The sequence below is a fragment of the Musa acuminata genome, chromosome BXJ3-6 (assembly GCF_036884655.1).
Source record: "Musa acuminata AAA Group cultivar baxijiao chromosome BXJ3-6, Cavendish_Baxijiao_AAA, whole genome shotgun sequence".
Classification (NCBI taxonomy): domain Eukaryota; kingdom Viridiplantae; phylum Streptophyta; class Magnoliopsida; order Zingiberales; family Musaceae; genus Musa; species Musa acuminata.
The window spans coordinates 34,142,710-34,153,792 of NC_088354.1; the positions used below are offsets into that span (position 1 = coordinate 34,142,710).

Genomic DNA, 11,083 nt, shown 5'->3' on the forward strand with positions numbered 1-11,083 from the left:
GGCTGACTGCGCAGGTGTGTCTCGGGGAGCATGGAGCCGAGGAGCACGACGCAAGCGGGCAGGCCGCGCAGGTGTGGTCTCGGGCACCATGCGGCCGAGGAGCACAACGCAGGCGGGTAGGCCGCGCAAGTGTGGTCTCGGGCACCATGCGGCCGAGGAGCACGACGCAGACGGGCAGGCCGCGCAGGTGTGGTCTCGGGGGGCGTGGAGCCGAGGAGCACGGCGCAGGCGGGCTGACCGCGCAGGTGTGTCTCGGGGAGCATAAAGCCGAGGAGCACAACGCAGGCGGGCTGGCCGCGCAGGTGTGTCTCGGGGGCAATGAAGCCGAGGAGCACGACGCGGGCGGGTTGGCCGCGCAGGTGTGTCTCGGGGACATGATTTGAGGAGCATGACGCAGGCAGGTAGGTAGCGCAGGTGTGGTCTCGGAGATCATACGGTCGAGCGGCACGACGTAGGCGGGCAGGCCACGCAGGTGTGGTCTCGGGCAACACGCGACCGAGTAGCACGACACAGGCGGGCAGGCCGCGCAAGCGTGGTCTCGGGCAACACACGGCCGAGTAGCACGACGCAGGCGGGCGGGCCGCGCAGGCGTGGTCTCGGGCAACACGCGGCCGAGGAGCTCGGCGCAGGCGGGCTGCGGCCGAGGAATGTAACTCAGATGGGCAGATCGCCCTGAGATTTGCACGGTAGTCTGTGGCCGAGGAGCTCGGCGCAGGCGGGCTGCGGCCAAGGGATGCAACTCAGGTTTGCAAGCCGCCCTGAGGTTTGCTCGGCAGTCTATGGCCGAGGAGCTCGGCGCAGGCGGGCTGCGGCCGAGGAATGTAACTCAGGTGTGCAGGTCGTCCTGAGGTTTGCTCGGCAGTCTGTGGCCGAGGAGCTCGACGTAGGAGGGCTGCGGCCGAGGGATGCAACTCAGGTGGGCAAGTCGCCCTGAGGTTTGCTCGGCAGTCTGTGGCCGAGGAGCTCGGCGCAGGCGGGCTGCGACCGAGGAATGTAACTCAGGTGGGCAGGCCGCCCTTAGGTTTGCTCGGCAGTCTGTGGCCGAGGAGCTCTGCGCAGGCGGGCTGCGGCCGAGGGATGCAACCCAGGTGGGCAAGCCGCCCTGAGGTTTGCTCGGCAGTCTGTGGCCGAGGAGCTCGAGGCAGGCAGGCTGCGGCCGAGGGATGCAACTCAGGTGGGCAAGCCGCCCTGAGGTTTGCTCGGCAGTCTGTGGCCGAGGAGCTCGGCGCAGGCGGGCTGCGGTCGAGTCGTATAGATTCAGAAGATTTCAAGCCACGAGCCGAGAGGGTGTCAAGTAGATACTGGACCTTGGCTCGAAAAAGGCTGAAGCAGGGCTTGGATTTCCTTTCATGTGGACTACATGGGGTAGCCACCGCGGGTGCTTGACCTCTGTTATCGAGCCCGAGGTCGGGGGTCGTCCCTTCTCCTCATGGCCGCCCAAGCTTCCGTCGCGATGTGCCGGTTAGCGCGCTGGAGCATCTCTGGCACCGTGGTGGGGGGTTGCTCCGTGAGTGACCGAAGGAATCTGGATGGTCGCAAGCCGATCATGAACGCCTGCACTAACAGAGAGGGGTGAACATTCGACAGTCCTCGAATTTGCGTCGTAAAGCGATTCACAAAATGGGAGAGGGGCTCATCCTCCCTTTGGTTGAGTCCGAGGAGCAACGCCACGGACGGCTTTGGTCGAGCGTAGGCTAGGAAGTTGAGCTCGAAGTCTCTGGTGAGCTGGTCAAAGGAGGTGATGGTCCCGGTCTTCAGGCTGCTGTACCATGCGCGGGCCGGCCCCCTCAACGTCGTTAGGAACGCCCTGCACTTCAAGGCATCAGAAGTCTCATATAGCACCATTTGGGCGCGAAAGGCGGCTATGTGGTCCGCAGGGTCAGTGGCGCCGTCATAAGCGTCCGGCGAAGGGAGTTGGAAGTGTGGTGGAATCACTTGATCTTGTATTTCGGGTGCGAACGGGGACCCTTAGTGTACGTCCGCTCCGAGCTCTCCTTTCGACCTGCTAACCTCCTGCTGTACTTCGTCGAGGCGTTGACTAACGAGGCGCAGCTGGGCTCGCAGGGCGTTCGTCGAGTTCGCGGATGGCGCCTCAGGCTCTAGGCGACTCGACGTGTCTTCCGCTTCTCGATTCCCGGGCTGGGCTGTTCGGTTTCGAGGCGAAGTAGGGAGCTCGGGAAGTGGTTCATGAGTCCGGGTAGGGGGCTCCCGCTATTGAAGAGGCTGGGTTATATGTGGGGGCGTCGGTTGGGAGACGAGCGGGATGATAGTTTGCACCACGCCCGCCAGTGTTCGGACTTGATGAGCGAGGTCGTGCGGCTTCAGGCGATACAGGCGACGGGCCGACGGGGGCGTCGGGTGGCGACAAACCCGGGTCGTTGAACACCCGCCAGTAGCGCTCCGATGTCGTGGCGGGGCGTTCGTCTCGGGGTTCATCACGCAAGGGATGTTCTTCCGGGGTGCTGACCGGACGCAACCCCATGGCTGTGGGTTCGCCAGAGTGGATATGCTGATCGCTCGACATTCGGGGCCCTCCTTCTAGCGCCAAAATGTTGGGGTAAACAACTTTATGCCGTGGCCTCGGGGCCGACATGGCTTGGTTCGGGTCCGAATGCACGGGGATCTTGCGCGGCGTTCCTCGGGACAACCGGGGTGGCCGGTTACGATGGTGTGGGTGGGACGTTGCGTGGGGAGCGAAGTTTTTCCGCAGTGCCGGGAAGGTGCAACCCCGCCCTTGTACCTGCACACAGGTCGGGTCGGAAGCTCGGCCCGACCCCTCCGACGATCAAGTTAGATAATGTGGAAGGAGTTTGCTAGTGAAGAAGTGTCCTCCCCTTCGTTTAGAACTCGGAGGCATTTATAGAGCAGTTGAGTGTTACCTGACGTGCCTGCTTGCAGGAGGCAGAATCGTACCTCTGATGGCGTCTGACATTGCCGTTGGCGTTGCGTGGAGAACCGAACTACCGCAGGGTATGGGCGAACATCGGTCGTCGTCCTCCTCTGCCTCGGGCAAGCGCACGGGTCAGACAACGATGAAGTCGTTGTCTGAGAGCGGGTAACGTTAGCGCACGTCGAGTCGATATTATTGCCCTCCTCCTCGAGCAGAGTGACGCCCAGGTGTAACTGACGTCGTGACACGTAATGTCACCGTTATTACCCTCATCAGTTTCGAGTCGTATCACTCGTCATGCCTCGGCTGTTCCGTAGATTCAACTTCATCCATATAAAGACAATCGTGACGTCCCGCGAATGACGTCGGTCCCAAGTTGCTGCCTCTCCAGCCGATAACGTTGATGGTAAGTAAACCATACGTTGCCTCCACCAATTGTCACCTGTTGAACATTGTCATGTAAAATTTCGAAGTTTGAGATGCCTCGATATCGTAACTTTGGTCTTTTAATATGTCTTGTGGACGGTATGCGGTGAGGTACAGCTAATATCTACAATTATCTTACAGTAGACACCGATTTTGACTTGTTTATCCCATTCAAACTGACGTGAAGCCCACCTGACAACTACTGAATATATACCGTGGGAAGCATGTGCAGATGGAATCAGCCGTGCTGCACTCGTGAGTGCATCTCTCGCAAGATCAGCGCCATTGATCATATAAATGCACACTCATTCAAGCACTGCGCGGCTCCAGCACAGTTGGGAGATCTGATTTTGACCGTATGTGTCCCTCGAGTCTTTATAAGTCAGCGTTGGTTGGCGACTCTTGTCGGAGAGGAGAGCTGACGGTGGGGTCTCGATGGGGTGGGCAATTCATCTTCTCTTTGCTTGCTTCTTTGGCGCCCTCCAAAAGGCGATGGTTTCGGCTCACGATGCGGCGGTGCCGGTTAACGTGGGCGTGATCCTGGACGTCTCATCCTCGGCCGGGAAGAAGAGCTGGACCAGCATTTCCATGGCGGTCGATGATTTCTACGCCACTCATGGCAACTGCACCACGAGAGTTGTCCTGCATCTCAGGAACTCGAAGAACGACGTCGTCGGTGCAGCAGCTGCAGGTAGTCCCTTATCCTTACTGCATGGCTTGAAGTTGCAGCCAATTACTCACTACGCTGGTCATCGTTTTCCCTGCATGCAGCTGTGGACCTGCTCAAGAACTTCCAGGTGCAGGCAATCATCGGCCCCGAGACGTCCACCGAGGCCAGCTTCGTCATCAACTTGGGAAACCAGAGCCAGGTCCCTGTCCTCTCCTTCTCCGCCACGAGCCCTTCCCTCTCCCCCGCTCGTGCCCCCTTCTTCGTCCGCACCACCCTTAATGACTCCTCCCAGGTCGGCGCCATTGCCGCCATCGTCCGATACTTCGGCTGGCGCGAGGTGGTCCCCGTGTACGAGGACTCCGAGTACGGCGCGGGAGTCATCCCCTTCCTCGTCGACGCCCTCCAAGCCGTCGATTCCGGCGTGCCCTACCGCAGCGTCATCCCCTCCGCCGCTGCTGAAGAAGAGATGGACAAGGAGCTGTACAAGCTGATGACGATGCAGACCCGGGTGTTCATCGTGCACATGCTTCCCGCCCTCGGAGCACGCTTCTTCCAGAGGGCCAAGAACCTGGGCATGATGAGCGGCGGCTACGTGTGGATCACCACCGATGGGATCACCGACGTCCTCGAAGAACTTGACCATATCCTGAGGATCACCGAAGCGATGCAGGGTGTGATCGCCGTCCGTCCCTTAGTCGAGAGATCGGAGGACGTCGTCAACTTCACAGCTAGGTTCAGATCCAGGTTCCGCCAGGAGAACCCGACCATCAAAGCGGCTGACCCCTCGGTGTTCCAGCTGTGGGCCTACGACACGACATGGGCGACCACCATGGCCGTCGAAAACTTGGGCCCCAAAAGATCGAGCTTTCGCAGACCCCAGTCCGGGGATCACTCCACCGATTTGGACGTGATCGGTTCGTCCGAATCAGGGCCGGCGCTGCTCAAAGCCATCCTGAATACACGGTTCAAAGGTTTGGCCGGCGACTTCCGGCTTCTGGGCGGTCAACTCCAGTCGTCCGCGTACGAGATCGTCAATGTTATCGGAAATTCTGCGAGGGTGATCGAGTTCTGGACACCAAAGCTCGGGATCTCGAAGCAACTCGACACCGCCGTCGGTGCCGGCCTAAATTCCATTATATGGCCGGGAATTTCCGCCGCCGTGCCCAAAGGATGGGAAATACCAACCGGTGGAAAGAAACTCCGGATTGGCGTACCGGTGAAGAAGGGGTTCAACCAGTTCGTCAACGTCGGGTGGGAACCGTCAACCAACCGAACGGTCGTCACCGGCTACTGCATCGACATCTTTAAGGCGGTCATGGATGCCCTGCCATATGCAGTCACCTATGAGTTCTTCCCCTTCCGCCCTTCCGCCAATTCCTACGACCATTTGATTTACCAAGTATATCTAAAGGTCGGTAACTACATCTCATGATTCAAATCACTTTCAGATACTTGACCGGCTGGATGATGGTACAGAACTTCGACGCTGTGGTCGGCGACACGACGATCACCGCCGAGCGGACGCTCTACGTGGACTTCACGATGCCGTACACCGAGTCGGGGGTGTCGATGGTCGTCCCGGTGAAGGAGGACCCGAGAAAGATGTGGGTCTTCCTGAAGCCGCTGACACCCAACCTCTGGCTCGTGAGCTTTGCCTTCTTTGTGTTCATGGGGTTCACGGTGCTGGTGATCGAACACTCGAACGTGGAATTCGGCAGGCAGCCGTCGGAGCGACTTGGCAAAGTCTTCTACTTCGTGTTCTCTGTTCTCGTCTTCAGCCAAAGTACGCGCCGCTCACAACATCTTCCCGACTTAGCTCCCGTTCTAACCATAGTGTTTCGAGTTGTCTGACTCGGGATTTTGGTTTCAGCGGAGTCGTTGAAGAGCAACTTTTCGAGGATTGCGATGGTGGTTTGGATGTTTGTGGTGCTGATACTGACATCGAGCTACACGGCGAGCCTGACATCGAGGCTGACGGTGCAGCAGTTGCAGCCCACTGCGGCCGATCTGAAACAGCTACTGAGCACCGGGGCGTACATTGGCTACCAAGATGGGTCTTTTGCGGCGGAGATACTGAAGAGGATGGGATTCAAAAGCTCCAAGCTCAGGCACTTCAGCACATCCGATCAGTACGCCGAAGCTCTACTACAAGGGGGTGCCAAGGGAGGGGTGGACGCCATTTTCGACGAGATACCGTACCTCAAGCTCTTCCTCTCGGAGCACTGCAACGGCTTCACCATGCTCAGCTGGACCTACAAGACCGACGGATTCGGCTTCGTAAGCTTCTCAGCCTTACATGTCACGTAAGAAAGAACGAAACACAACACGTCGAGGATTCATTCACCTCCGCTGTGTAGGTCTTCCAAAAGGGCTCGCCGCTGGTGCCCGACGTCTCGAGGGCGGTGCTGAACGTGACGGAGGGGGACAAGATGGTGGCCATCCAAAACAAATGGTTCAGAGACACGATCTGTCCGAGCCAGAACAACGCCGTCACCTCCGCGAGCCTCAACTTGTACCAGTTCTCAGGCCTTTTTCTCATCACAGGCGTCGCCTCGACGCTTGCGGCGCTGATCTTCTTGTTCCTCCACTCTCGCAAGAGTACTATAAGAGGACCATTGATCTGGAACATTCTCCATGGCCCGCAGAATCCAAATCAAGCACATCCCTGAATCAGGGATGCGAGACCAATCGTGTTGGTCTTTGCTCTTCGTAGTGATGATGTCTCAGAACTTGGTTCACTTTCACTTCGAGGCACCAAAATAAAGATCGTTGTTCTTATGCTTCAGCTTACTCTTGCTATTTGAAAGCCATGTCAGTAAAGAAATCTTATATATATATATATACATGACTGTCTTTGTAATAACTCAAAAGTAAAGCACGAGGATCCAATGCGAATCTCGATTTAAGAACATCTTCGATTGAGCTTTTGTGTCATAGTTTCAACATAGGATCACAGAAAAGCTCCAAATAAAAGACATATATCAGAGATCAATAATCAAATAATAAACCAAAAAATCAAATAAAATTTCATGGTACATAAAAGAAATCAAACCTATATATATATATATATGATTAGACCATATATTAATTATATTACTGCAACAATGATAAGCTAACAGCGACATGTTTACTGATTGAGACGGTCACCGAGGGGCATTCTGGGGCTGTGCCACAATGGATTTGGCTGATGGGCCACAGCGAACTTGGCGGACACGACTTCCGATGGGATAACACCGTATCTTAAGGCAGCAGGTGGTGGTCTTCTATGTCAGCGAAAGGAGACGCGGCAGCAGCAACGACCGCAACGGATCCCTCGGCCCAAACGGTCGGATCCGATCCCCTCTTCCTCCCCCAATTCAAAATCAAAGGGTCAACCACCCGATTCCAGGTTTGAAAATTGAATCCTCCGACCCGCAAAACAAGCGACCGAGTCCAAGCTTCAAACCACGAGCCACTTTTGCTCTCTCCTTTTCCAGCGCGTGACAGCCACCTCCCGCGGGGCCCCATGCGGAGCCACTATCGTCTCTACACGTAGAGCTGGTAGCCAACGGGTCTTCTTTCTCTTTCTTTTTCATGTCAAGCTCCGTTTTCTTGGTCGAAGTGATTCTTTTTAGGCCATGGAGGATTCGAGCGTTGGATTCGCCGGATTTACGTGTCAGTTCTCCTTTTTGCATGTTTAAGTTAAACTTATATGAACTCCGAGAGCTTTACTTCATCGTCTGCTCTTACCTAAAACTCCACTCTCCTTGTCCTGCTGTCCACCAAGAAGAACCCAAGATCGTGATTAGCGCGCTTCTTCTCTTCTCGCCCAAAGCTGTTCCTTCTGGCTTCAAATCGAAGCAACTCCGTCCTCGCCCTTTTGGTTTGTTTATAGCGCGGTTCGTCTTCCTTGCTCTCCACCGCCAGGTAGCTCGAGACCAGAGGAGCGAGGATGAGCGCCACCAAGTTCATCAAGTGTGTGACTGTTGGAGACGGGGCTGTGGGGAAGACCTGCATGCTCATATGTTACACCAGCAACAAGTTCCCCACTGTATGTGCTGATGCCCCTTTCCCGTTCCTCTTAAGCTTGGCACAATTCTGTGTCTGGTCTCTCTGCATTCCTCTCAATTCTGGTCCATCTTTGGTTCTTGTTCTTCTCTTATTTAGTTTCTCGTCAGATAACGTGGTTTCTGCAAAAGCATTCTGATAATTTGCACTTTCTTTTTCATACATTTTGTAATCTGGCGTTGGTCATAAAACCCAACTCGGTGTGTTCTGGTTTTGAGCAGGACTACATCCCGACTGTGTTCGATAACTTCAGCGCTAATGTCTCTGTTGATGGCAGCATCGTCAACTTAGGATTGTGGGATACTGCAGGTATGTATATGTATCTCTTCGACATCTTTCCCCTTACTTAGCTCTGCATCTAGATTTGCTGATTTAACATCGTTTGATCTCCCATTGTAGGACAAGAAGACTACAGCAGGTTGAGGCCGCTGAGCTATAGAGGGGCAGATATATTTGTTCTGGCTTTCTCGCTAATCAGCAGGGCAAGCTACGAGAACGTTCTCAAGAAGGTGTTAATCGAGGGCCAATTTTGTTGTTTCATCTACATTAATGTTTCAGACATTGATTGCTCTTAGAAATTTGGAACTGGAAATAACTTTTACTTGTTTCTATCCAAATTATGTTGAGATAATTTCAGATCTAAGCATAAATCTGGTCAGATTGTTGTTGCCCTTCTTGTAAGTTTACAAGATATTAGGAAGCAGTAGTACTATGTATCTGTTCTCATTATGTTTTCACTAAACAACAGCACAACTATAAGCGTATTTTAATTACTGATCTCTGGATTGAATCATCATGATGAATTCATTGGTTTCGGGGATTTGATTCCTCCTCTCACCCTGTTCTTTCCATGTTCTACTTCAGTGGATGCCTGAGCTTCGACGCTTTGCACCAAATGTTCCTATTGTTCTGGTTGGAACAAAACTAGGTGTGTGGTCATCTTGAGTTCCATAATGAGTCGATCGATTCATGTACATAATCTCACCTTGTTACTGACAAATTACAGATCTTCGCGAAGACAAAGGATATCTTGCTGATCATCCAGGTGCAACTACAATAACTCCCGCTCAAGTAAGTAGCTTCTGCGCCAATAATTTTTGGATCATTTCATTTCTCTTGCACTGAAATTTCGTAGCTGGTTTGGAGAATTCAGAAGTACAATCTATTCCTTTCTAGGGAGAAGAGCTCAGGAAACAAATTGGTGCTGCAGCATACATCGAGTGTAGCTCCAAGACACAACAGGTGTGCATACAGAAACAACTAGACCGACTTAGAATTACCTATCAAATGATTCAGTGCTTCATAAACAATGGTGAATTACTAATAATTGTGTGTGTTGTATTCTTTGCCTTGGAATGGCTAGAACGTCAAGGCTGTCTTTGATACTGCAATCAAGGTAGTTCTTCAACCTCCACGAAGGAAGGAGGTACCCAAGAAGAAAAGTAAAAGAAGCTCTGGTTGTCTAATGGCGTAAGTAGCTGACTACATAACATATTTATTGTCGTTAGAACGCAAAACAACTTGTCGGCATAAGTAGCTGACTACATAACATATTAATTGTCGTGTTATGATGCAAATTAGTGTCTGCATGCTTATTTTGTTTTTGTACTCAACTTCGGATATAGGCTTGTTTGCTTTGACTTTGTGATGTTGATTTAAATTCATATGTTACATTAGCTCGTTAGAACGCAAAACAACTTTCAATCTGACTGCATAAGTAGCTGACTACATAACATATTAATTGTCGTTAGAACGCAAAACAACTTGTCGGCATAAGTAGCTGACTACATAACATATTAATTGTCGTGTTATGATGCAAATTAGTGTCTGCATGCTTATTTTGTTTTTGTACTCAACTTCGGATATAGGCTTGTTTGCTTTGACTTTGTGATGTTGATTTAAATTCATATGTTACATTAGCTCGTTAGAACGCAAAACAACTTTCAATCTGACTGCATAAGTAGCTGACTACATAACATATTAATTGTAGTTAGAACGCAAAACAACTTGTCGGCATAAGTAGCTGACTACATAACATATTAAATGTCGTGTTATGATGCAAATTAGTGTCTGCATGCTTATTTTGTTTTTGTACTCAACTTCGGATATAGGCTTGTTTGCTTTGACTTTGTGATGTTGATTTAAATTCATATGTTACATTAGCTCGTTAGAACGCAAAACAACTTTCAATCTGACTGGCCACACTCTTCATCACTCAGACTGAGATGCTACACGTCATATTGTAGTTTTCTCTTGCCTTGTGCTGAAACACCTTCAATTGCAAACTATTTTTCACAGGAACTTCATGTGTAGAGGCACTTGCGATGCCTAAAACAGATGAACTCATCGTGGTATGCCGATGGCAGTAGTAGCATTTATCGTGTTAGCTCGTTAGAACGCAAAGCGAAATTCAATCTTACTGACCGCACTCTCGATCACTTAGAGAGAGATGTCACACTTCATATTATAATTTTCTCTTGTCAACCTTGTGCTGAAACACTCGGACGATTTTTGCAGGAACTTCATGTGCGGAGGCACTTGTGATGCCTAGAACAGAGAAGAAACTCATCTTGGTGCGCTGATAGCTGTAGTAGCATGCAAGTTAGCAGGAACTTGTGACTACCGGGTCTCATTCCCTGTGTTTCCCATCGTTTTCGAAGGAATCAGTTCCTTTCTGGTTTCTGTAAGAAGTAATTAATGTACACTTAATAGTGCAATTTTAGTCTCTATTAGTAGTATCTGATATTGATGTCTGTGAAGTTGAATGTGTTGTTGTATTACAAGAATTGCAGATGTCCTTCAATCATCCTGTGATGTATGTGAAGTTGAACCAAACAATTTCTAGCTACTTCTCTGCATGCTGATCTTCACACTTCTTAGACAAATATGGTTTCTATACACATCCTCCTGATCATATGTGATGCATTTCCCAGATGATAAAGTATCTCTCATTAAACTGGTTCGGGATTTGTCTAAACAAATATCTCAGATGATCAAATTAGTAATTATATATATATATATATATATATATATATATATATATATATATA

At 51.4% G+C, this 11,083-nt stretch overlaps 2 protein-coding genes across 3 annotated transcripts; both read left to right on the forward strand.

Moving 5' to 3' along the window:
• The first annotated feature begins 3,729 nt into the window (after positions 1-3,729).
• Positions 3,730-6,787, forward strand: LOC135640867 (glutamate receptor 2.7-like). Of its 2 annotated transcripts, XM_065155655.1 has the most exons (6): positions 3,730-4,007; positions 4,088-4,185; positions 4,279-5,397; positions 5,463-5,769; positions 5,857-6,263; positions 6,344-6,787. In XM_065155655.1, the coding sequence occupies exons 1-6, from the start codon at positions 3,752-3,754 to the stop codon at positions 6,653-6,655; spliced, it is 2,499 nt and encodes an 832-aa protein (XP_065011727.1). In that variant the 5' UTR covers positions 3,730-3,751; the 3' UTR covers positions 6,656-6,787. The 2 variants fall into 2 exon arrangements, with proteins under 2 accessions (XP_065011727.1, XP_065011726.1); XM_065155654.1 differs by having other exon boundaries at positions 4,088-5,397.
• An 836-nt stretch (positions 6,788-7,623) lies between these two features.
• Positions 7,624-10,826, forward strand: LOC103989165 (rac-like GTP-binding protein ARAC7). The gene is made up of 8 exons (XM_009407949.3): positions 7,624-8,016; positions 8,255-8,342; positions 8,433-8,542; positions 8,898-8,961; positions 9,040-9,104; positions 9,210-9,275; positions 9,397-9,503; positions 10,551-10,826. The coding sequence occupies exons 1-8, from the start codon at positions 7,918-7,920 to the stop codon at positions 10,582-10,584; spliced, it is 633 nt and encodes a 210-aa protein (XP_009406224.1). The 5' UTR covers positions 7,624-7,917; the 3' UTR covers positions 10,585-10,826.
• The last annotated feature ends 257 nt before the right edge of the window (positions 10,827-11,083 follow it).

What these genes read in the sequence shown, in the direction of transcription:
- LOC135640867 (XM_065155654.1), top strand. Translation starts at nt 3,752, where the DNA reads ATGGGGTGGGCAATTCATCTTCTCTTTGCTTGCTTCTTTGGCGCCCTC. An exon ending in TTTACCAAGTATATCTAAAG is followed by an intron (nt 5,398 to 5,462) that starts GTCGGTAACTAC and finishes ATGATGGTACAG; the next exon opens with AACTTCGACGCTGTGGTCGG. An exon ending in TGTTCTCGTCTTCAGCCAAA is followed by an intron (nt 5,770 to 5,856) that starts GTACGCGCCGCT and finishes TTTTGGTTTCAG; the next exon opens with CGGAGTCGTTGAAGAGCAAC.
- LOC103989165 (XM_009407949.3), top strand. Translation starts at nt 7,918, where the DNA reads ATGAGCGCCACCAAGTTCATCAAGTGTGTGACTGTTGGAGACGGGGCT. An exon ending in CCAGCAACAAGTTCCCCACT is followed by an intron (nt 8,017 to 8,254) that starts GTATGTGCTGAT and finishes GGTTTTGAGCAG; the next exon opens with GACTACATCCCGACTGTGTT. An exon ending in TCTGGTTGGAACAAAACTAG is followed by an intron (nt 8,962 to 9,039) that starts GTGTGTGGTCAT and finishes GACAAATTACAG; the next exon opens with ATCTTCGCGAAGACAAAGGA.